The sequence below is a fragment of the Pyrus communis genome, chromosome 9 (genome assembly GCF_041283825.1).
Source record: "Pyrus communis isolate YQ-2024b chromosome 9, ASM4128382v1, whole genome shotgun sequence".
Taxonomy (NCBI): domain Eukaryota; kingdom Viridiplantae; phylum Streptophyta; class Magnoliopsida; order Rosales; family Rosaceae; genus Pyrus; species Pyrus communis.
Window position 1 is genome coordinate 8319818 of NC_142573.1, and position 26544 is coordinate 8346361.

The 26544-nt window shown below is 40.1% G+C and overlaps 4 protein-coding genes across 4 annotated transcripts; all 4 read right to left on the bottom strand.

The window, feature by feature from the left end:
- Positions 1-2488: 2488 nt before the first annotated feature.
- LOC137739326 (UDP-glycosyltransferase 71A16-like) lies at positions 2489-4330 on the bottom strand. Its single transcript, XM_068478881.2, has one exon. The coding sequence runs from the start codon at positions 4008-4010 to the stop codon at positions 2595-2597; it is 1416 nt and encodes a 471-aa protein (XP_068334982.2). The 5' UTR covers positions 4011-4330; the 3' UTR covers positions 2489-2594.
- Positions 4331-10118: 5788 nt separating this feature from the next.
- LOC137740067 (putative UDP-glucose flavonoid 3-O-glucosyltransferase 3) lies at positions 10119-11936 on the bottom strand. The gene has a single exon (XM_068479864.2). It carries the CDS (start codon positions 11666-11668, stop codon positions 10346-10348), a length of 1323 nt encoding a protein of 440 aa, XP_068335965.2. The 5' UTR covers positions 11669-11936; the 3' UTR covers positions 10119-10345.
- Positions 11937-13399: 1463 nt separating this feature from the next.
- LOC137739764 (UDP-glycosyltransferase 71A16-like) lies at positions 13400-20388 on the bottom strand. Its single transcript, XM_068479468.2, has 2 exons — positions 20247-20388; positions 13400-14960 (listed from the first exon to the last, which is right to left on the bottom strand). The coding sequence occupies exons 1-2, from the start codon at positions 20298-20300 to the stop codon at positions 13554-13556; spliced, it is 1461 nt and encodes a 486-aa protein (XP_068335569.2). The 5' UTR covers positions 20301-20388; the 3' UTR covers positions 13400-13553.
- LOC137740349 (Tetratricopeptide repeat (TPR)-like superfamily protein) lies at positions 20202-25264 on the bottom strand. Its single transcript, XM_068480214.2, has 4 exons — positions 22622-25264; positions 22232-22376; positions 20819-21028; positions 20202-20436 (listed from the first exon to the last, which is right to left on the bottom strand). Exon 1 carries the CDS (start codon positions 25262-25264, stop codon positions 22796-22798), a length of 2469 nt encoding a protein of 822 aa, XP_068336315.2. The 3' UTR covers positions 20202-20436; positions 20819-21028; positions 22232-22376; positions 22622-22795.
- Positions 25265-26544: the final 1280 nt, after the last annotated feature.

Genomic DNA, 26544 nt, shown 5'->3' on the forward strand with positions numbered 1-26544 from the left:
TTTTTCTCAAAAGCATCGAAAGATTCATCATCGAATTAGAATCTTGTTCACAATTGGAATGCTGGGGTTGGAGTTTGTTCACAATTGGAACAGTAGTATAGTCATGTCGGATCAATGAAAACCTGCTCTGATACCAAGACGTCAGAGTCAAGCAAGCGGCCATTATACTAATCACAAAACGAAACTTTCTCAACTAAGTTACATGCACAATCCGCCATATGTTAAATTTCATCACAAAAGATTTTATTGCAAGAAATGAAGTCATTCAATATGCATAATTTAATATGTAGAGTTTCTGATGTGGAACTGCATTCTTCAACAAGATTTTATTCACGGGAAGCCAATAAAATCAGCCCAATTGTGAGTGTAAAATAATAGGTACGAGTAAACTATGTCTAGTGTTGAAACTCACAATTGTAATCCAAAAAAGCAAATATAGTTCATTAATGAAAGAAGAAAACTGTGAAATCGGCAAATCATTTTCATTAGTTGTTAAGTAACGGTTCACGTAAAAGAATTTGTTAACTAAATCTGCAAGGCAGGCTAATTACTTGGAAGAGTTGAAGAAGTCATTAACTAAACAAGAAGTCATTTTGCAATCTATCTTTCACGCTTGTACCATCTCAATTAGAAAAGTGGTTAGGATTTGTCAAACTACTGGTGTAAGAAGCAGCATGACACAATTGTTTCAGAATTATATGAACAGACCAAATGTATATGGCAACATCTTCAAGGTCATCAGAGATATTGGAATAATAAAAAATAAATTTGACAACACAGTATTTTAATGCGCGTAATAGACTAACAGTGACATGTAAACAACACAAATAAAAGATAACAAATTTTCCTAGAAAATTTTCTTAAACTTTTTGAATTTTCAAAGTTCTCCTTAAGAATGATCAATAATGTTTGACAAATCAAAGGGGAAATTTGATCAACAAAACGTCCGAAAGAAATGTAAGAGGAACAATCAACCATCAAGGCTTTCTTGCTCCTCACCATGTCTTTCAACCTCTTCCTCACATCACTATCCTTCTCCATCAGCTCCTTTATCCCACGCTCTTGTTCATGTGCCTTAACATTCGGACTCTTACCGTAAAAGTCCTTCCTGTACTAGATATCAATTTCCACGGCCAATCCCAATTCCCTCACCAACTCAAATGCATTGTTAGCCGCATACAATGGCCACATGGCGACCGGCACGCCAAACGATAGGCTTTCCAACGTAGAATGTGAAATTAGGTTCTCAGATGTCACTAATTAATCTTACGTATACGCAAAATTACTTTATTTTTGTTAACTTTAGAATTTTAGTTACTTAGCTATACAGTTTGAATTTTCGTAAATAGTTATTTAAAATCTGTAGACCTTTCAAGGCTACTCTTAATGTTTTCGAATAGAGCTTGATTGCACTAGCGCGTAAGCAAAAACCGTTCACGAAATAGAACTATAACTAAGAAATTACAAGCAACATAAGTACAGTCCAAATAGTAATTTTAGACTTAATATAAATAGCAAGTCCAAAATTGTGGAAAAGGAAGTGGACAGCTGACCCGGACGTGACCCGTTTACCCCTGGGCGAACCGACTTCAAACCCATTTCCTGCAGCTTTTTCCGACGCCTACTCGAGCGTTTTTCCGGCGAATCGAAGCCACCCACCGCTAGAAAACAACTCAGCGTCACCCCAACTTTCATTTCCACCCAAATTCGACTGGGTTCGATCGCGGTTTCACTACGAACGAACATCGTCGTCTTCCCCGAGCTCAAGACGGCGATCTCGCCGTTCCTGACACTTTCTGACGTCATCCACCACCACCACCTGACTCACGTCGACCACAGAAACAAAATCCTAACTTCCATTTGGGTATTGGTGCAGCGAGCTTCTGGCCACAAAAAAACCACACACAAAATGAACGCAGAGGATTTAATCACATGCGTAGAGAAAGAGTGGGGCTGGCTGTGACTATTTGTTTTGGTAGTGTATAGTGTATAGCAGCTGATGAAATAGACAGCTCATATCAGTGAACTTCAGTCCCTCGTGATTCCTTGAATACCACACAACTACGAACACAAGACTTATCTGCATATATATCAGGTCAGAAATGGGGAAGTGTATATATATTCTCGCGCATAGGATCGATGGATTACAAGTTTACAACAAACACCGTGTAGAGCAGAAGAATGTAAATTTGTCTGCCCAAAATAAATTGATCGAGTGTTGGAACATGTCTATTAAGTTAGTAGTTGGCAATGCTCACAGTTTGTAATGAAGAGTTGGCCATCTGGAGCTTCCATTATCAGTAAAAAAACTCTTAAGTTGAAAATGATGTCAACATCAATTTTTAGGCATGCATTAGGCGCACATACCAGCTGAACTGATCAGTACAGGGCCATTTTCTGAAAATCTCGACATCGAGATACTTGTTCACACATACGTAAGTAAGTCAGATTTTCAAAGAAGAGAAAATGTCACCACAAGATTTTAAGATTTGATACGTTGAACTATGTATTATAATGGAAAACTTACAATACAAACGTTGCAAATTACACAACGTGAAAATAAGCGAGGAGAATATAAAAGCCCCCCAACCCAATTAAATTTGATCAATAAAACGCCCTAATGAAGAGTAAGAAGAACCACCATCCACCAAGGCTTTCTTGCTCTTTTCACTCATTTCCTTCACTCTTTTCCTTACATCACTGTCAAGCTCCATCACTTGCCTTATCCCTCTTTCTATGTCTTCTGCGCTCACCACCACGTCGCTGTCCTTCCTATAATCCATCTTAATCTCCACTGCCAATCCCAACTCCACCACCAGTTGAAAGGCATTCATGTTTTGCTCCGCGTACATTGGCCATGCGGCAATCGGCACGCCATTCCATATACTTTCCAACGTAGAATTCCACCCGCAATGTGATACAAACCCTCCGATTGCCGGATGGCCTAGGATGGCCGCTTGCGGGGCCCAACCAATCACCCTCCCAACCGTAGCCGTCCGATCAAGAAACCCTTCGGGCAAGACTGTCTTTAGATCCGCGTAGTCGCTTGGCAAAGCTCTCTTGCCCTTAGGTGGGGGCTGGCGTAGGGACCACAAAAACCGATGTCCGCTGTGCTCTAGCGTGCATGCTATCTCTTTCACCTGGGCGTCACCGAAACTTCCCATGCTCCCAAAACACAGGAACACCACCGATAAAGGAGGCTGATCATCAAGCCACCTCAAGATATCTGAGCCCTTATCTTCATGACTACTTTTGAGGTTCAATAAGGGTCCCACTGGATACACGGGTGGGATTTTAACACCAGAATCAAGATAATGAAGAGCATGCGATTCCAGCTCCAAGAATGTATTTACCAAAATACCCTTGGTTTGTTTATACCTGCCGACATTGTTGAGGGTTGATTTGGTGCTCTCCTTGTCCAGAAACGAACCAGGCAAGACTGCGGCAGGGTAAGGGTTGATGAAACTCGGGACGGCCAACTCAGCGGTTGAGCTCGTCAACTCAGTTATATCTATGCCGCCCTCGTCACGAAGCGATTGAAAATGGGACAAAAGTGCGAGAGTCGAAGAGTTGGAGGTGAAGAACACGTAGGAGGGAACCTCAAATTCGTTGGCCACGTCAATTAGGCTTGCGGAAAACATGTCGAGCACGAACCCGGCAAGCCGAGGCTTTGACGTCGACTCAGACTGATCTGACTCCGGGAGTAAGTTGATAACGGCGTCTCTGACGTGAGTTTTGTGATTTTCGACGAACATTCTGAAGAAGGACCCGGGATTGGGGACAGTGTCTTGTTTGTCCGGTTGGGCTTCGGGGAGGTTGACGAAGTTGATGCGGTGAGAGATTGAAGAATCAGTGTTGGTGAATGGTTGGTCGTAGGGAAGCTTCATGACGAGGACTGTGATAAACAGTTGGTCGTCCCGAGCAACGAGTTGCTTTGCCATCTCGACCGTTGATACCATGTGGCCGATGCCTGGGGCGGGAACGAACACTAGTTGCGCTGATCTCTTCATCTTTTGAGAAATGGCAATGAAAAGCTGAGCTGTTTTATTTAGAAAAACTCCTTCATTTTATAGTAGAATGGTATGATGTCATGCCTTCGCTCATAGTTTCTGAATTTCCTACGAGTCAAGATCTTAATTACTTTTCATAGTGGAAGGACTTGGGCATCAATAGCTAGAAGATAAAACAAAAGGCTGTCAAATTTGATTTTGGTTCCACCACTAGTCCTAGTTCTGTACGCAATTGTTTTGCCATGAGTAGAAAGTTGAAGAATTGAAACCGACATGGTTCATACTCGGTCAAGATTTTAGTTACTAAGCACACCATGTTCTATACAGTGGTAATCTTTTCTTCTTTTTTTCTCAAAAGCATCGAAAGATTCATCATCGAATTAGAATCTTGTTCACAATTGGAATGCTGGGGTTGGAGTTTGTTCACAATTGGAACAATAGTATAGTCATGTCGGATCAAGGGAAACTTGCTCTGATACCAAGATGTTAGAGTCAGGCAAGCAGTCACTATACTAATCACAAAACGAAACTTTTTCAACTTAGTTACATGCACAATCTTTCATATGTTAAATTTCATCACAAAAGATTTTGTTGTAAGAAATGAAGTCATTCAATACGCGTAATTTAATATGTAGAGTTTCTGATGTGGAATTGCATTCTTCAACAGGATTTCATTCACAGGAAGCCAATAAAATCAGCCCAATTGTGAGTGTAAAATAATAGGTACGAGTAAACAATGTCTAGTGTTGAAACTCACAATTGTAACCCAAAAAGCAAATATAGTTCATTCATGAAAGAAGAAAACTGTGAAATCGGCAAATCATTTTCATTAGTTGTTAAGTAACGGTTCACGTAAACGATTTGTTAACTAAATCTGCAAAGCAGGCTAATTACTTGGAAGAGTTGAAGAAGTCATTAACTAAACAAGAAGTCATTTTGCCATCTATCTTTCACGCTTGTACCATCTCAATTAGAAAAGTGGTTAGGATTTGTCAAACTACTAGTGTAAGAAGCAGCGTGACACAATTGTTTCAGAATTATATGAACTGACCAAATGTATATGGCAACATCTTCAAGGTCATCAGAGATATTGGAATAATAAAAAATACATTTGACAACACAGTACTTTAATGCACGTAATTTACTAATAGTGGCATGTAAACAACACAAACAAAAGATAACAAATTTTCCTAGAAAATTTTCTTAAACTTTTTGAATTTTCAAAGTTCTCCTTAAGAATGATCAATAATGTTTGACAAATCAAAGGGGAAATTTGATCAACAAAACGTCCGAAAGAATTGTAAGAGGAAGAATCAACCATCAAGGCTTTCTTGCTCTTCACCATGTGCTTCAACCTCTTCCTCACATCACTATCCTTCTCCATCATCTCTCCTTTATCCCACGCTCTTGTTCATGTGCCTTAACATTCGGACTCTCACCGTAAAAGTCCTTCCCGTACTAGATATTAATTTCCACGGCCAATCCCAATTCCCTCACCAACTCAAATGCATTGTTAGCTGCGTACAATGGCCACATGGCAACCGGCACGCCAAACCATAGGCTTTCCAACGTAGAATGTGAAATCTCGTTCCTAGATGTCACTAATTAATCATATATATATGCAAAATTACTTTATTTTCGTTAACTTTAGAGTTTTAGTTACTTAGCTATAAAGTTTGAATTTTCTTAAATGGTTATTTAAAATATGTAGACCTTTCAAAGTTACCCTTAATATTTTCGAATAAAGCTCGATTCTACTAACGCGTAGGCAAAAATAATTCACGAAATGGAGCTATAACTAAGAAATTACAAGCAACATAAGTACAGTCCAAATAGTAATTTTAGACTTAATATAAATTGCAAGTCCAAAATTGTGGAAAAGGAAGTGGACAGCTGACCCGGACGTGACCCGTTTACCCCCGCGCGAACCGACTTCAAACCCGTTTCCTGCAGCTTTTTCCGACGCTTACTCGAGCGTTTTTCTGGCGAATCGAAGCCACCCACCACTAGAAAACAACTCAGCGTCACCCCAACTTTCATTTCCACCCAAATTCGACTGGGTTCGATCGCGATTTCACGACGAACGAACATCGTCTTCTTCCCCGAGCTCAAGACGGCGATCTCGCCGTTCCTGCACTTTCTGACGTCATCCATCCCAACCCCAGAAACAAAACCCTAACTTCCATTTGCGCATTGGTGCAGCGAGCTTCCGGCCAAACGAGGCTTTTCACGGCAATTTCATTGTTCTCCGTCCAGTTTCAGGCCCCGGCACAGGTATGATATTGGGAAATACTTGGAAATCAAGCCAGATAATTAAAAAGGTTATCAAATTTGATTTTGGTTCCACTACTATTCGTAGTCCACCATGCAATTGCCTTGCCATTATGTATAAGTTGGTGAAAGAGTAGGAATTGAAAACATATATCTACGGGGATTAGCACTACCAATTAAGTTTCACTTTTCTATTTTGGTACTTACCATATGTTTCATATTGTCTTGAGTAGAAAGTTGAACAATTGAAAATCGACCCGATGCACGCACACTCGGTCAAGATTTCAGTTACTTAGCACACCAATGTTGTTCTAGTTTAATCAACACAGAATCTGACATGTACTGTTCATTTGAGGATAACCGATAATGTTTGGACGATAGGATGGGGAGGGGAGGAGAAATCTGGCATGTGTTGCTCTTATCATAGGAGGCCTCTGTGTATTAAGAGTGAAATTACTTAATATAAATTGTGAATTTTGATCTATCAAGTTTTTACTCTGAGATTACATTCTTCAAAACCATCTTTAGTGGACCATAAGTGCAACTAATTCGACATTGATAAAGCAATGAAAGATTCATCATCGAATCGGAATCTTGTTCACAATGAAATGTTGGGGTTGGGGTTTGTTCACAATTGAAACGGTAATAAGGTCGTGTCGGGTCAAGGGAAACCCACTATGATACCAACACGTCAGAGTCAGGCAAGCGGCCAACTACTAATCACAAACAAAACTTTCTCAACTTAATTACATGCACAGTCCAGCATATGTTGTATTCTATCCAAAAAAATTCTGATGCAAAAAGTGAAGTCATTCAATACACGTAATTTAATACATAGAGTTTCCGATATGGAATGATTCTTCAACAAGATTTCATTCATGGAAAGCCAATAAAATTGGGAGTTTTAACGACACTCCCGATACTGTTCACTTTTAACGAAAAACCACATTTTTACCTTTTCCTGGTACTATTCACTACACATTTATTTGTCATTTTTCAGTAAAACTAATTTTTTTATAGACTTTTCGTTAGTTTTCTTATAAAATTAATCCAATTGTGAGTATAAAATAATAGGCACAAGTAAACTAGGTCTAGCGTTGAAACCCACGAATTGTAACCCAAAAAAACAAAATAGTTCATTCTTGAAAGAAGAATATTGTGAAATCGGCAAATCATTTTAATTAATTGGAAGAATTTGAAGAAGTCATTAACTAAACAAGAAGTAATTTTGCAATCATTTCAGGCTTGTACCATTTCAATTAGAAAAGTGGTTATGATTTGTAAACTACTGGTGTAACATGTGCGACACGATTGTTTCGGAAATACGTGAACCGACAGAATGTACAGGACATGGATCCTCTCCTGATCCAATTGTCCTAATTCTGAGGATCCATCAATATGGATCGTTGAAATTTGATCTAACAATTAAAGTTATTATAATTTTTAAAGTGAACCCCTGCTTGTAGTTATTGGGACAAATTTTAACGGGCCGGATTGATGGATCCCCAAGATTAGGACAATTAGATCCGGAGAGAATCCATGTCCCGAATGTATACGACAATATGCTCAAGGGCATCAGAGATATTGAAGCAATAAAAAATACATGTAACACTACAAAACATATCTTAATGCGCGTAATACAATAGTAAAATGTAAACAATCTTTATATATAAAGCCAACAATCTCTTTTGGGGTCACAAGCTTCACTAAAAAATTTTAGACAAAAATGCTCTCAAAACAAAACAAAAAACAACACGTTCAAAACATCTTAAGAGGCGTGTAATGCCAGTTATAAAAAAGGTATTTCGCACGCGCATAATAATGTAATTAAATTAGTTGTTAAATGAATTTTTTTTTTTTTGAACAAATGATATTATCTATACTAAGGAGGAGGGGTTGACTTAGCCTCACAATGGACTAGAATAATGTGATTCAATCAGTTGTTTATCAAATATTATTTTCTCTATTCTTAATGTAAATTCAATAGAATGTAGATGAAAATTTAAAGACTGATTTTATGAATTTATTTGCTTTGATTGGTTTGTGAGGGGTTTTTTCTAGCATGATTTAAGATTATTCATTTACTTCAAATATTTGACTTTCCTTTTGTCAATTCACGCATATAAATACATTTAAAATGTGTAAGTCGCTCGTAGCATGACGTAATTAATAAGTTAACTACGTCATTCGGTTGTGTGCGGGGCGTGGCAACTCATCGGCCGAGCTCGGCCAGGGAGTAAAATATGTTGATGTTGCGTTGAGCGCGCTACTGACTTCTTGATCTTGCGACTGCAGCCAAGGAAGGAACACGTCTCGACTTTCGGGTTCTAGAGCCTGAAGACAAGGTTGCTAGTCTTGCGAAGTTCACGGATCGTCGGCACCGGGTTCGGTCATGACGATTATATTCGTAAGAATATAAGCACGCTGAACTAGCACCAAACTATACGGATACAAGTACTCAAAAGAGATGTATGTCTTAATGGTGAATGTCATGCGGCCGTCAAAATGCCGAACTCTAAAACTTACTTGTGAATATCCAATCATAAACAACTAGGCATTCAATGTGCTGAGCCCAATAACTTGTAACACCTTACTTCGCCAAGAAGGTTAATGAGATCACCTCTACCAACAAAGACTCGAAAATCCTTGTCGGCCGAGACTTAGATAGGTAATCAATCGGCCTCGACGTAGTGTTGTTTATCCAAACTGAAGGTGCTCCACGGCCGATTGATTCTACGGCAACAGTGTTGTTTATCCAAACTTAAGATGTTCACCAGTTGCCTTCACAGTGCTGTTTATTCAAACTGAAGATGTGTTGGCAAAAAAAAGAAAATAAAAATCTCAAAGTTGTTGAGAGGTTTCGCGTAGAGTGAGAGTTTGCGCAGGGCAGTTTGTATGTTGAATTGGAGGGGGTTTTTTTCCGTTGCCACTAACTCTGTATTTATAACGTTGCTCTCGCTGATAGTCCAAGCTGTAAATTTATGAATCTCCTGATGTGTCATGGCTACTAGAAAATAATCTCTTAGTCTTCTGATGTATCACAATTACCAATGAGTAATCCATGAGTCTCCTTACGTCAAAAATCTTTAATATTTAAATACACCACATCTGACCAAATAATAATCGCTTTATCCCATTATCACATGATCAATGGTCAAAAAATTATCACGTCATTATCTTCTGCTAATTTGTCCTTCCCATCATGTCTATAGGCTGAAGCCTACTCTCTTTTTTATCTATATAATCATCCCAATCACACCACATCACTATCTCACAATTTCACCCATGCATAGATTAATTGCATGAAATTAATCCAGTAGTAGATGCATTGCTGTATGCCGAATATCTCCAATTAATTTGAATTGTAGGTTAGAGATATTATTTGTATTACATTACCAGCCAAGATAATTCACATTAAAAGATAATTATTATGATAACTATAATATTATCCTTTAACAATAATAAAATTATCTTCACTTTTCTATCCGACGATTGGAAGCTATGCTCACTCAACGGCCTTGATTGCACGGGCCGATAGTGTAAATTTGGGTCCAAACACACGCGCATAATAATGTGATTGAATTAGTTGTCAAATGATTTTTTTTTTCTTGAAAAAACGATATTATCGTCACTAAGGGGGAAGGGGTGAGCTTAGCCTTACAATGGGCTAGCAATAATGTGATTCAATCTGTTGTTCATTAAATATTATTTTTTTCTATTCTTAATGTAAATGCAATAAAATGTAGATGGAAATTGAAAGACTGATTTTATTATGTGAATTCAACTGCTTTGATTGGTTTGTGAGGGGTTTTTTCTAGCATGATTTAAGATTATTCATTTAATTCAAATATTTGATTTTCCTTTTGTCAATTCACGCATATAAATACATTTACAATGTGTAAATCGCGCGTAATATGCCATGATTAAAAAAAAAAATGTCTTATGCACGCGCGTGAGTGTGTGCATGAAGGCTAGTAAAGATAAAAGACGACATATTTTCCTAGAAAAATTTAACCCTTGAATTTCCAAAATTCCCCTTGAGAATGATCATAATCTTTGACAAATCATAGGGAAATTTGATCAAGAAAACGTCCCAATGAATTGTAAGAGGAGCCACCAACCATCAAGGCTTTCTTGCTCTTCTCACTCATGTCCTTCACCCTCTTCCTCACATCACTATCCTTCTCCATCAACTCTTTTATCCCTAGCTCTAGTTCATGTGCCTTCACAACATTTGGGTACTCACCGTACCAGTCCCTCCTATACTCCATATCAACTTCCACGGCCAATCCTAATTCCCTCACCAACTCAAATGCATTTAGTTGTTGCTCCGCGTACACCGGCCAAGCGGCGACCGGCATGCCAAACCATAGGCTCTCCAACGTGGAATTCCACCCGCAATGGGACACGAACCCTCCGACGGCCGGGTGGGCTAGGATCGCCACTTGCGGAGCCCAACCTATGACCTTCCCAATCCCAGCTGTCCGATCGAGGAATCCTTCAGGTAGGACTGCCGTAGGATCCGAATAGTCACTAGGGGAAGCGATAATCCCCTTTGGTGGGGGCTGGCGCAGCGACCACAAGAAGTGATGCCCGCTTTGCTCCAGCCCCCAAGCTATCTCCCTCACCTGGTCCTCACCAAAGCTGCCCATGCTCCCAAAGCACAGGAACACCACAGATGAATCGGGCTTGTCATCTAGCCACTCTAATATATCCAACTTCTGCTGAGCCTGCTTCGAACCCACTTCGGTTTCACTGCTCTTTAGGTTCAGAATAGGTCCCACGGGGTACACAGGTGGGGTCTTACCATCAGAAAGTGAATCAAGGGCGTGTGATTCCAACTCAACGAACGTATTTATCAGAATGCCCTTGAGTTCTCTAAACCTGTTGGCATAGCCAAGGAAAGCTTTCGCACCATCCTTGTTCAAAAGGACGCTTGGCAAAACTCTAGCCGGAACCGAGTTGACAAAAGTCGGCAGTGTCAACTCAGCATCCGAGTCCTTGAACTCGCTTACGTCCTTGCCATACACGTCGCGAATCGTTTGGATATTAAGCATCAGCCCGAGAAACCCGGCCGGCGAAGTGAAGAACATGTACGTAGGAACTCCGAACTCATTGGCCACGTCAATCATTGTCGTGCAAAACATGTCGATGTCGGAGCCGGCCTGTGGGAGGGTGATGAAGTTGACACGTGACAACACGGGAGAGGATTCGAGGGAGGATATGTAGGCCTCTGTACCCTTGGATTCGAAGGGGAGCTTCATGATGAGGACTGTGATGAAGAGTTTCTCGTCTCGAGAGACAAGGAGCTTTGCCATCTCCACGGCGGAGATGAGGTGGCCGGTGCCGGCAGAGGGGATGAAGACGAGTTTCGTTGGTTGCTTCATTTGGAAATTTATTAGGAGTTTGATAGCCTGGAGGAAATGAAAATTTGAGTAGCTGATCGATGTACAAGCTTCTTTTACTTAGATGTGTGTCTGTGTATGTATATACTATATACACACACACTATAGATGTAAATGATGGAGGTGATGATCTCATGCCTTTGCTGGCATTGGTTATATATGACAAAGACTTGAAAACCAATTAAAGGACCTTTGGGGGTCAGAAAAAGTTCCATGCATGCCTCTTGGCGACTAATTTAGGCGGTCATAATGCGTACAGAAATTGGAGTGGTGCTCACGGGAATAGATAAGTTGTATGAATATTCGTGAAAAATTATTAATAAAAGAATACGACAAATTCTGTAAATGTTGGATAGAACGAGAGAGTTCTTTCGTCTTTAAATCCAACTACATAATATATATTTTATTCATATTTTAAGACTTTCCAAATTACAAATAAAAACTCGAAAATAGATCCACGACTTGTAGTAGAACTTATATAATAGAGGTGTACCCTAATAATTACTTTTTTTATTTATTTATGAATCAACGTTATTATCTACACTAAAGGGAAGAAAGTGAGCGTAGCGTCATCATAAGCTATCAATACTGTGGTTCAAATTTATCTTTAATGAAAATCAAATCTAAAAGCTATCACTTACAAATAAAGGAAAAATAGGAATATCATTAAATAATAATACGAAGTGGCCAATAATCACTTTTTTAATAGTTACATAAAACATAATATTTCTAACATTACTCGTCAATCAAACGGACCTAAGTTGATTTCATTTTTAGGCAAATTTTTTTCTTTTTAATTTGCTTTATTTCTCCATCCTCACTCCCACGAGCTTGTTCTTCTTCGTTCCATATTTTTCTCATATACATTTCCAATATTTTAAATGGAATTAATAAGAGTGACACGATAACACGAGGGATTGGGGGATGAAAATGTTATTTGACCTGAGCTGTGAAAGAACAAATTTGCTTTTTTGACCCGGGGGAGTCGTAGCCGACAAGAATACTGCAGTCTGCGGCTGAAAAAAAAGACAGATTCCGTAAGCTTCAGGGTTGAATCATGGATGACCTCGCATGCACCTTCCACTTATTTGTAATTCTATGCACGTCAGCAGGGTTGAGGAAACAACACAGCATGCACATTTATCAGTTCAACAAATTTAAAATCATCGAAACAATTTCTCTCTTGCCACGTGGTATATTCTTATTTACTGGTTAGTGATTTCCGTACTCTCTATTTTTTTACATTTTACACTCATTCGTTTAGATTTTTCTTTTATTTACTACAGAAGGTTTAAAAGGGGTGTAGAAATTGCTCCCGATAATGTACACATGACTACAAGGGTTTGATTAAAATGGAAATTATAAACTGCTCATCATGTATGTGTGACTAAAACAATAGAAGTATATATAAGTTGAGAGTTTCGAGGTTTGATTAGCTTTATTTTAGTTCTTTGTATTAGTCACATGAGAAATGTTTAGAGAACTCTTTTAAACGTAAGACTGTGTGACCTCTTTGCCACTTCATGGTTTTCACATAACATTTTATAATGTTACGGAAATTGAATTAAACTGTGAGGTAGCAAGTCCTCATAAGATTCAAATTTTAGAGAGTTCCCTTAACATTTTCCTTAGTTATACGTGTAACATGAAAGTATAAACATGACAGATGAAAGATGATGAGTTGGAGATTAGTAAAAGCCAATGGCTATCGAATTAGTAAAAGGGGGGAACTTTTATAGAAGTGTGAGACAAAGATCCAAAGAGACTCGGACGTACTTTGCATACTAAGAAATCATTGGACTTTTGATTTGCATTCGCCTAATCCTTTGTTATTATGCTAACAAGATAATTAAGCTGCACTAACTAGTCACAGGAAGATCTGATCAATGAAACGGCCCAATGATGAGTGTGAGGAACCACCATCCATCAACGCTCTCCTGCTCTTCTCACTCATCTCCTTCACCTTCTTCCTCTGCTCACTCTCAACCTCCATCACCTCCCTTATCCCTCTCTCTATCTCCTCCGCCCTCACCACCACCACCCCTTCCCTCCTGTAATCCATCTTAATCTCCACCGCCAGTCCCAACTCCCTCACCAGCTCAAACGCATTCAACTGCTGCTCCGCGTACACTGGCCAAGCCGCAACCGGCACCCCATACCACAGACTCTCTAGGGTCGAATTCCACCCGCAATGGGACACGAACCCTCCCACCGATGGATGGCCCAAGACCGCAACTTGCGGGGCCCATCCTATGACCTTCCCTGTCCCGGCCGTGCGGTCGAGGAACCCTTGGGGCAGGACTCCGCTGGGATCAGCATAATCACTGGCGAATAGAAGCTCCCCCTTTGGCAGGGGCTGGCGTAGGGACCACAAGAATCGGAGGCTGCTGTGCTCAAGCGCGGCGGCTATCTCCTTCACTTGGTCCCCACCAAAGCATCCCATGCTCCCAAAGCACAGGAACACCACCGACAAAGGAGATTGATCATCAAGCCACTCCAAAATTTCCTTCTTTTTGGCCAGCTCCGAGCCTTCAGGGTCACTCTTCAAGTTCAGTACGGGCCCTACAGGGTACAGCGGCGGGGTTTTGCCGTCGGAAAGAGCACGAAGGCAGTGGGATTCTAGCTCCATGAAGGTGTTTACCAAAATCCCCTTGGTTTCTCTGAACCTTCTGGCATGGTTGATGAACTCTGTGGCGCCATCCTTGTCCAGATACACGCCAGGCAAGACTCTAGCAGGCATTGGGTTGACAAGACACGGCAAAACCAAATCAGGATCCGATTCCTTCAGCTCAGTGCAGTCCTTGTTCTGCTCGTCATGAAGGGTTTGGAGGTGGAGCACAAGCCCGAGAAAGCCTGCGCCGGACGTGAAGAAGACGTAGGTAGGAACCCCAAACTCATTGGCCACGTCTATCATGGTAGTGCAGAACATGTCGATGACAAACCCGACGAGCCTGGGCTTGCAATCAGACTGAGGGGACTCACTAGTGAACTTCGCGACAGCATCTCTGACGTGTTGTTTGTGATTTTCAACGAATAGCTTCAGGAAGAGCTTAATACCTTTCGTCTCTACGGCTTCCTCCGGGAGGTTGATGAATCTGATACGTTCGGCGTCGTCAGCACCCTTGAGCTTGAAGTTGGACTCCAAGGGCAGCTTCATGGTGAGCACTGTGATGAAAAGCCGGTCGTCTCGAGCAACCAAGAGCTTTGCGATCTCGAACGAGGACGCAAGATGGCCAATACCTATGGCAGGAATGAACACTAGCTCTGCAGCTTGCTTCATTTTGGATACGAAAAAAAAGTGAGATGGAGATAACTACAGATTATCGGTGCTAAGTTTAAGTGTTCACTTGTGAATGGTGACATAGGATCAAAACTCTATATAAATATATATATATATATATATATATATATATATATATATATTTATTGAAAGTCCTCTAGGTATATTGTATATTATCTGTGTAATAGGGTTTGTGTCAACCCTAGTAAGTGCTTTACCTAATTGTATAAGAGTCTTGTCTTGTTGGCAGCTGAGTCTTGTCTTGTTGGCAGCTGGTTGGCAGCTGGTTGGCAACTCCTTAATTCAAGGAGGTTAATTATTCTTCCTATGCCGACTTCCAGCTTGATTTAAGGTTGTTCTAGGTTAGAGTCTTGAGTGTTGAGTGTTGTTTGCAACTCACTCAAACTCCTCTATATATTTGTATTATGTTTCGGTTCCTAGATATAACAATATATACAAATACACAAACTTCAAAAGTTAACATGGTATCAGAGCAGGCATCCCTCTGAAGCCTGTCTTTGAATATCTTACGCTGTGATTTCTCTTCAACAAAACTATGGCTGATGAGCATTCGGAGGAAGAGAGCACCATTGCTTCTTCTTCCACTCACATCTCTGAAATGGATATCAATCCAAATCAACGACTCAGTTCAGTGTTACTGAATGAGTTCAACTATTTACCGTGGGCAAGAGCGGTTAGTCTCGCACTAGGTGGAAGATCCAAACTGGGTTTCATCGATGGCAGCCTTCCTGCTCCTGGAGTCACTTCTCCTGAATATGGAGGGTGGCTTTGCAAAGATCAGCTGGTCATGTCATGGCTGCTTAATTCCATGGAAAGGAAGATTGCTGAGATCTTCAGCTATTCCGAGTCGTCACTCACTCTCTGGACAACAGTGAAGGAGATGTATGGTAATCAAAATAATTCTGCCCGCATTTTTCAACTCAAGAAGGATATCTCCAGCGTTCAACAAGAAGGTAAAACCTTTGTTCAACATCTTGGCTCTCTAAGAAGCATGTGGAATGAGCTGGATGTCTATAGACCTCACACCACTGATCCCACGGTGCTTCTTAAAAGAACTGAAGAAGATAAGATATTTCAATTGCTGTCTAGTCTGAGCTCAGACTATGAGGATTTGAGAAGCCATATCCTCATGAATCCTGAGCTACCATCCTTCACTAGCATTTGTGCAACCATCCAACGTGAGGAAGTAAGAAGAAAAGTCATGAACAATGGTACAAAAACCATTGTGACTGAAGCTAGGGCGTATCTGACAAATGAAAAAAGATACAAAGGAAAAAACCCCCATCTAAAGTGCCTACACTGTGACAACATCGGGCATGTGATAGATAAGTGCTGGATTCTCCATCCAGAACTTAAACCAGATTTCATGAAGGACAAAACCACGCAGAAGACAAGTTGAGCACATCCTCGTGCCAACACCTCATCATCTTCATCTTTCAACAGTTCTGATCCATACAAACAGTTCACTGCAAATCCTGCTACTCTTATAAATGAGTTCGCAGCTTATCTCCATCAAAAGAAGGGTAGGGAAGATCGTGCTGCTGAACATGAAGATGGAAGTACCTCGGCATTGCTTGGCAAGTTTGCTGGTTTCCTGGCTGATGCTGATCGCTTACCTCAACAAGGCATGAAAGGTATCATGAATGCTTTCAAAACTGCTCTTAAAATGAATGAGTTGCATGATTTTTGGGTTGTAGATTCCGGTGCCACAGATCACATGACTAATCAAGTGTCAAAATTGCATAAATTCGAGAAACTTCATAAACCATCACATGTGTCTGTAGCTAATGGTGAAGGTGCTAGGATTGTAGGCAAGGGAAAAATTCACTTAATATCTGATCAAATAGAGTCCATGGCCTTATACGTGCCTTCGTTTCCATTCCAACTTCTCTCAGTAGGAAAAATCACAAATTCCTTAAACTGCTTAGCCATTTTTTCACCAGAAAATGTCATTTTTCAGGATCTTATCACCAAGAGGAAGATTGGTGAGGGATTTTACCTAGATGGTCTCTATTACATCTCGAAAAGCTCTCCCAGTGGATTACAAGCAAAGTCTATACCCGTACATGTCTCCATTCAAGACCAGTTTTTGTGGCACCAGCGATTAGCACACCCATCTCAACATGTTTTGTCCACCTTGTTTCCAGATTTAGACAAAGAACAAATTCATTGTGAAACTTGCCACATGTCAAAGGCAACAAAGCTACCCCTTCGTTCATCTTTGTCTAGAGTTTTTCATCTTTTTGAACTTGTACACTCGGATGTATGGGGACCAACTAGTGAGTCTTTTGATGGTTACAAATATTTCATAACCTTTGTTGATGACTATTCAAGAGCAACTTGGTTATATTTGTTAAAATCAAAGAGTGAAGTGATGGAAGTGTTTAAAGACTTTCATAGTCTTGTTAAAAATCATTTTTCCTCTCAAATCAAAACTCTAAGGTCTGATAATGGCACCGAATACATGTCCCAAGTCATGACTCAATATTTAAGCAACAATGGCATCATGCATCAAACTAGTTGTGTTGGCACACCTCAACAAAATGGTATTGCCGAGAGAAAAAATCGAGATCTCCTTGAAAAAACTAGGTCATTGATGTTTCAAATGAATGTACCTAAACGTTTTTGGTCTCAAAGTGTTATGGCAGCCACTTACCTGATCAACAGGTTACCTAGCAGGGTTTTGGGGTTCAAATCACCAATGGAAATTGTAAAAAACAGGAAAATAGACCTGTCACACCTTAAAGTCTTTGGATGCATTTGTTTTGTCCATGTTCAGTCCTTGCATCGAGACAAACTTGACCCGAGAGCAACCAAATGCATTTTCCTTGGTTACTCATCCACACAAAAGGGATACAAATGTTACAATCCACAACTTAAGAGGTTAATTGTTTCCAAGGATGTCAGATTTCATGAAACTAACCCTTATTACAGCCAAGCTCTGGATAGTTCAAGTGAGGGGGAGAATTACTTGGATTTGTTTCCATTGCCAAGAACTGAAATCCTTGCCACTGAAGTACCTGATGCAATGGGGCCTGTTCATCACACAAATATCCCTACTGAAAATGACAACCAAGCCTCAAGTAATGATACCAACAATTCTGAATCAATCCACAGTATTGCTCCTGAGGAATCATCCTACGAGTTGCAATCGACTGCACCTCGACGCAATCCTACTCGTGAAAGACATCCTCCAGCAAGACTGCAAGACTTTGTCACTTACAAACCAAGACATCCACTGTCTCACTACGTATCCTATCACAAAATGTCTCCTAAACACATTGCTTTCCTGTGTACTATATCTGAGCATGTTGAGCCTCAGTCATTCCAAGAAGCAAATCAATCACCAGTTTGGCAGCAAGCCATGCAAGATGAACTGCATGCCCTTGATCAACACAAAACCTGGAGCATTGAGACACTGCCTAAGGGAAAGAAGATAGTAGGTTGCAGGTGGATATACAAGGTTAAATTCAACTCAGATGGATCCATAGAAAGATACAAGGCAAGATTAGTGGCTCGTGGTTTTACTCAAACATTTGATGTGGACTACAAAGAAACATTCGCCCCTGTTGCAAAGATGAACTCTGTAAGAGTACTCCTTTCAGTTGCTGTTAACAAAGGATGGCCTATGTTTCAAATGGACGTAAAGAACGCCTTCTTACATGGTGAGCTTGAAGAAGAAGTCTTCATGAGGTTACCCCCAGGCCATCCTCAAAGTCATGAACCTGATCTTGTGTGCAGATTACACAAATCAATTTATGGTCTTAAACAGTCACCAAGAGCTTGGTATGCCAAGCTAAGTTCAGTCCTCACAACGGTTGGTTTTAAAAGAAGCAATGCAGACTCTTCATTGTTTGTACGCACGGGCACTGCTGGGAAACTGGTCGTTCTTGTCTATGTCGATGATTCAATCATCACAGGAGACAACATGGATGAAATAACTAAGCTCAAGCATTCACTGCAACAACGTTTTGCCATCAAAGATCTTGGCATACTTAGATATTTTCTTGGCATCGAAATGGCTACCTCTCCCAAGGGTTTCTTTCTCAGCCAACGAAAATATGTTCTGGACCTTCTCAAGGAAGCAAACATGAGTGATGCTAAACCTGTCAATACACCCCTAGACACGAAACACAAACTTAGCTTGGAAGGGCAACCACTGCCCAACATCAGCTATTATCAGCGTCTTGTGGGTAAGCTGATCTACTTGACTATTACAAGGCCTGACATAGCCTATTCAGTAAGCATTGCTAGCCAATTTATGCACTCTCCCACCATGGAGCATTTTAATCTTGTCAAGAGACTACTTCGGTATCTCAAAGGTTCAATAGGTCGTGGCATCATCATGAAAAAGAATGAGAGCACTGAGATCACAGGCTATTGTGATGCTGATTGGGCTGGCAACTCTATTGATCGTAAGTCTACAACGGGGTATTGCACATTTGTGGAAGGCAATCTTGTTACCTGGAAAAGTAAAAAACAAGCCGTAGTTGCTCGATCCAGCATTGAGGCTGAATATCGCGCCATGGCATCTACTGCCTGTGAACTAATATGGTTGAAAGGTTTGCTGTGCGACTTAGGTGTCTCTACTACTCAGTCCATGTCTCTTTTTTGTGACAACCAAGCGGCAATGCACATTGCGTCCAACCCTGTCTTCCACGAGAGAACCAAGCACATCGAAGTTGATTGTCACTATGTCCGTGCACAGGTACAATCACAGGTCATCAAAACTCATTTTGTCAAGAGCTACGATCAACTCGCATACCTATTCACTAAACCTTTAGCATCACCTCAGTTTCAGCGGCTTCTCGGCAAGCTTGGATCCATCAACCTCCTGGATCCAGCTTGAGGGGGAGTATTGAAAGTCCTCTAGGTATATTGTATATTATCTGTGTAATAGGGTTTGTGTCAACCCTAGTAAGTGCTTTACCTAATTGTATAAGAGTCTTGTCTTGTTGGCAGCTGGTTGGCAGCTGGTTGGCAACTCCTTAATTCAAGGAGGTTAATTATTCTTCCTATGCCGACTTCCAGCTTGATTTAAGGTTGTTCTAGGTTAGAGTCTTGAGTGTTGAGTGTTGTTTGCAACTCACTCAAACTCCTCTATATATTTGTATTATGTTTCGGTTCCTAGATATAACAATATATACAAATACACAAACTTCAAAAGTTAACAATATTACACTTAAGTATGCATTTGTATACATATCAAAGCAGGCACATGGATTGTGGTGTTTTATATAACAAATATAAACCACTCACAATTCTTGGAGCTTTCCTTTGGCCCAACCACGAAAGGGCGTACAGAGCTTTCATGTTATCTTTTTAGTAACTAGTCTTTCACAAAGGTGGGACACCAAGCTAAAGGACAAATGTGGGGCCCTCCGACCATTGTTTCGGCTGCAATACCGGCACAAAAAGACACTGCTGGTGACCTTTGAGATGATAAATCCTGCATTGCCACACACATAACGATGTTTATATGTATATAATGTACGTAAGGAAATCGGTTTCTTCCGTTAAGGGAAAAAGGAGAAGCGCCAAGGTCAATTGAAGTAGAAAGTTGGAGAAGAAAATCTCCATACGGCTCAACAAAGTTATAATAAGCAAAAGCATTTTTTTAAGTCCTGGCAGATTATTGTATATAAATGAACCTTTTGTCGGACAAGAAAATGAAAATGGATCATAATAAAAACGTTAAAAGAGTCAAAATAAATAAATAGAAAAGATAGGATCATAAAATAATCATGAAAATTAGAGCTTTTATGTGTTGTATCAGAGAACCGAATGAGATTCAGAAAAGAAAGTGGAACAGAATAAACAGAGAAGAATACCTAGTGAAAGGACTTCCTCCCATTTCTGCACAGAGGAAAATGTCCGTCTGCGGCTAAAGCACTAGAACTTCCCTTCAATGGGCAGGGCACAACGGAGTTGTCTGTTTTAGTTTTTGATGGAGATTTCCGCGGCCAGATGTGGTTTCCTCATGTGCCCAGTAACATGACCAAATTACAGATTTTCTTTCACAGGATTTTAACCAATTTAACCTTCAAAAGAACGAAAAGTTTAATATTTTCCTCATTCATGACTGTATGTGACTCAGTAACGTGAGAGCGTATATACATACTTCATTTTAACAATATACGTATCAGGAAAGTATAAGACTGCAAGGTAACATATGATATACTGGCCTTACGACTCCCTATCTTATCCACTGCAGAGAACACATTACTGAACTCCATGGCAAACATTTACGATGGCCTTGATCGGAAATATATCCCATGCTGCAAATTCACAGTTATATACTTACTGCCAGTTTAGCAAGCATCCTTCCTAAATTATTATTGCCCAACCAATTCTAAAAATTATTATTGCCTGCTTCACAAGTTCCATATAGAATCCAGATGGCATATTCCATATTTGGGTTGTTGTACGAAAGCGACAGATATGAGATCAATACATAAGCAAGGCAAAGTTTGATAAATACTGAAATCCAAATAACCCAAGGATTTATACCATAGTTGAGAATAAGCCTACGTTTAGTTTGGAGACGGCAAGGAAATTCCAGTAATAAGAAAGGGGATTACATAAGTGTTTTACATCTCACAAACCCAAATCCCACATGCACCCAAGCTTACACAATGTGGAACCAAAAGTAAAGGAACTATGTCCTACATCATTCCATATTCATCAGTGTTTTGCCTCTGCCAATACAAAGCTTCAATACACTGATGAACAACACAAGGAACTTTGGGTGTAGTATCAATAAATGGACTCTTATTCAACCACTTCTTAACTGCTCTCGGTGCAAAATTAAATGCATATAAACAAGTGCGGTAGAGAAGTCAAATAAAAGAAAATCAGTGTACCCTAGGAAGTCATATTGAATGCGCAGATAGTAGATACCAGCCTTACAAACATAGGTGACTTGAGTGTTTTAAAGCTAAGCAACAAAATTCAACTATAGCCAATTTATCGGCAAAGCCACATAAATATTGCCAACATGGGTCTCATAACTTAGGCAGTTATAATAGCCTTCACGGGGAGACACAGCACAAAACATTAAGATTTTCAAGAGTTCTAAGTACATCAACCAATATAATACGACAATATGAGTCACCCACGAGTAAGCCAAATGGAAGAAAATAAACTACTCATGCAGGGTATTCCATGAAGATCAAAGTATCATTTAACTAAGCATGGCCATGTGCAACACTATAATATACAGAAATCATGCTTTTTTAACTGACCTGAATATATGTATGAGGCGTCTTTGAGATGGCAGCTTATTAACTTGCTATGGCTCAACCGCTAGTGTCCAAAGTTCACTACCAAAGACCATGTGGACAGACTTAAGCGCCATCTAAATAGAATACAACTTAGACAACTGCTGACCTGCAGCAAAAGCTAAATTAGCAAGAAAGTAGATTCCAGCTGCAGATACAAACATCACAATACATCACATAAACCTAAGATGAAGCTAAACTCAATAAAAAGACATGCCCACTGACTTGTCAGAAACCAGCCAGTCTAGTTTAGGAAAATTCACCCTTTTAATCCAGTCCTTAACTATGTATTTTTAGGAATCTTGAGAAATAGACGATTAAAGTTGGATCGACAATCACAAACGATAAACTTACATGAAGGGCAGTTTTCCATGGATAGATAGTTCTTGTTATGATCCTGCTAAGGAGTTGTGGATGCCGCAATGCAAGCATCGAATGGTGGATAATTTGCATGAAGACTTGTCGAAATAGTTTACCACATTGAATGACAGCACAAGCTGGGAAAAGATCTTTTTCAAGAATTCTTCGTCAGTCATAAGGTTCCAAGATTGCATCTAAGGAAGAATTGAGAGAAGGCCTATAACCAGTATCTTTCATCTTCACAGTCAATTCCTCCAATATATCATATATCTCATCACCCTGAGGATGGTTTTGGTCCCTGGATGCGAAACAGTTCAAAAAACCGCTAATATCAATCCAACTACATCCAGTCTCCTTCCTCAAACCTTTTTCCCTTATTTGTTTCCTCACATTATCCACGTTTTCCCACTTGCCTTCCTCGGCATACATATTTGAGAGCAAAACATGGTAGCCCGTTTTGCCATTTGCTGCCTCTAGTTCAAGCAATTTCCCAGCAACAATCTTTCCCAATTCAAAATGTTTATGAATTCTGCACGCCCCAAGAAGTGAGCCCCAAATTTCCATCACATCACCCTCTTCGCCCAACCCTTTGACAAACTCGTAGGCTTCAACCACTCTCCCAACCCTCCCTAACATGTCTGCTATACAGCAATAGTGTGCCGTTAGTGGTTTAATATTGTATTCCCTTTTCATTGAATCATATATCGAAAGACCTTCGTTAACCAAACCAGCATAACTGCAGGCAGACAAGACTGCAACAAAGGTTATGGCATCAGGTGCAATGCCAGATTTCTGCATTGAGTGAAACAAAGAGAGAGCTCTCTCACCCATTCCATGCTGACCGTAGCCCAGTATCATTGTGGTATATGTGACAGAGTTCTTCTCATGGGATCCGGCGAAAACATTTTCAGCATTAGTGACTGCACCACATTTGGAATACATGTCAATTAGAGCAGATCCCACGAAGACGTTTTGGTCAAGGTAGTGGCGGATAGAGAACCCATGGAGTTGCTTACCCATATCTATGTTTCCCACTGGATTACAAGCTGGGAGAACCGATGCTAAGGTCACAGCATTTGGTATTAGATTTTGCTCAAGCATCTGCCTAAAGACAAAGAAAGCTTCTTCAGATATCCCATTCTGTGTGTACCCAGCAATCATAGAATTCCAAGTAGCCTGATCTCTATCACAACTGTAGTCTTTTTTGAAAACCCGTTCTGCGATCCTTACTGAACCAGATTTAGCATACATGTCAATGAGATAACTGTCCATCCCCTCAAATTGTATGTCATGCCTAATAAGATAAGCATGAGTCTGCTTTCCAATATCTGGATTTCTAAGATTTGATGAAGCCGAAAGTAAAGCAGTTACAGTTACTGAATCAATCATGAACCCTTGCTTTTGCATCTCATAAAAAAGCATCAAAGCTTCATCATCTAAACCATTTTGCACAAATGCAGAAATCATAGTATTCCATGAAACAACATCCCTCTCGGGCATCTTATGAAAAATTTTGAATGACATGTCAACAGAATTGCACCTTGAATACATTACGATAGTCGCATTGAGTAAAATAACGGGCATCAATCTCAAATGCTTGATGATAAAAGCATGCAGCTGTCCAGCTAATTCCAACTGTTGCATCTGTGAACATGCAGTTAAAACTGATAGGAAAGTCACCTCATCAAGAATAGCCAGTTCTGAGTTTACAGCTTGAAAGAAGAGGTCGATCGCTTCAATAGGATGGTTATTTTGAACATATGCACCGATCATAGTGTTCCAAATCTCTGTATTTCTCTCCGAACAATGGTCAAAAATCTTCCTAGCATATTCAAGGCAACCAAGCTCAGCATACATAAATATTGCCGAGCTCACAACAAACAAGTCAGTCACATATTCCCCACCCAACCTAAGAAGCATACTGTGTAGAACATTCGCGTTCTTATAGTCTCCCATAGCGGAAAGCGCAGGGAAAACATTGACAAAACTGACAGCACTCGGTGTTATTCTCATTCCCATCATCATCCTAAACTGCTTCACTGCTTCTGCATATCTTTCCGTCTTAACATACCACGAAACCAGCGTATTCCAAGCAACCACATTTCTCTTGCGCATCGTATCAAACACCCTACGCACTAAATCATACTGTGAATAATCAAAGTCATTATAACAAGCAGAGTACATATTCAAAAGCGAATTGCACACAATCCTACTGGGGTTCGGAAGACACCGAAGAACATGGCAATGCAGCGCTTTACCCATCTTGAAATTGCGCGTGTTGGCACAGGCTTTGAGGGTAGAAGAGTAAGTGTAAGGGTCGGCCTTGGTGCCAGGAGAGGCGGATTTCATCTGGGAGTAGAACAAGAGGGCTTCATTGGGCATGTTGTTGCAGATGAATCCAATGATGATGGTGTTCCAGAGCACGCAGGAGGGGCGAGGCAAAGTGTCGAACAGTTGGCGGGCAAGGTGGGGTTGGCCTTCCTGGCAGAGTTTGCTGAGGCGGGAGCGGATGGTGGGGGTTTTGAGCTTTGCGAGGGGGAGGATTGGGGAGGAGAGGTGGTCCGGGGCGGTGGCTGTGGTGGTTTGAGTGGTGGGGGAGGGTGTGGAGAGAGGAAGAGGAAGAGCAGAGGAGGCCATGGCTATTGATGTGTGTGAGTTGCTCTGTTATTTTCCCTCCTAAATTGTGGATTGGGATTATCCTTTTTTTGGTTGGTTGGTTGGTTGTTAGTCTCCTAGGCTTCCGTTTCCTTGAACTTTTAACTTTCATTTTCTAACCTCTTTGCCATCTTCAACGACAAAAACTTGTGTGGGGCTTGGCTTGCCACTGTAATTTGTTGAGTGGCACTACAATCCAGTTAAAAATCGTCACATAGCAACTATTAAATATAATCTTTTATCATTCTTTTATAATAATTCTCATAATTATTTTTCTTACTAATTAATATACATCATAAGATCAATCTAATTGTTCTTTTTTTTTTCTTCTTCTCCTCTCTGTCATTTTTCTTCCCAAAATTTCCCCATCATCTTCTTCCCTCATTGTTTCTCCTCTCTCTAAATACAAACTGTAGACTCGAATCAAATACCCTCAAAGAATGATGACACAATATGCCCTTAGCTTCAAACATTTTACAAGAGCAGGAAACGATATGGATTGAAGTATGAGAGATAAACTCAATTGTGTTCCCTCTTTTTTGACCTTCTTTGGTTGCTTATAGATAGTAACTCCTTACTAACTTCTCTTAACCTTAATGTCAAGCAACTCATATAGTCAATTTTAAAGAACTTGAATACTTTATTTGCTTTCCATTATAAAAGTGAAAACTCACGGGAAAAAAAAATTATAGAGAACTAGAGTCGGATTCAAAATCCACATAATTAGTGCAACTTGAAACAAAAATTTACATGAGATACATCAAAAGAGGGATGAGAGTAGGGAACCGATGCTCACACCAGATTTTGGAACGTGGATAAAGCTAGGCCAGACAATGATTAAACTGGAGGGAGAGAAGTGGGAGAGAGAGAAGAAAGTGAAGACTCACGGCAAAACATAAACTCTTTAGATTGATCCTGCTATATTTGGGGTGCAGAACTTTTTTGGGCAGCATAACTTTCTTCAAAAAAAGTGGGAAGAAAAAAAAAGGTAAAAAGAAGAAAAAAAAAAAATCATTAGATTGATCTTATGGTGTACATTAATTGGTAAAAAAATAATTATGAGAATTTTACATATAAAAGAATGATAAAAGATTATATGTAAGACTTGCCACGTGAAAAGTTTTAAGTGAATTGTAGTGTCACTCAGCAAATCCAGTGGCAAACCAAGTTTCATACAAGTTTTTTTCCTCTTCACCAAAGTAAAAAAAAGTACACGACATGTACCAGATGAATAAATGTGCGTTTAAAAATTAAATATCTAT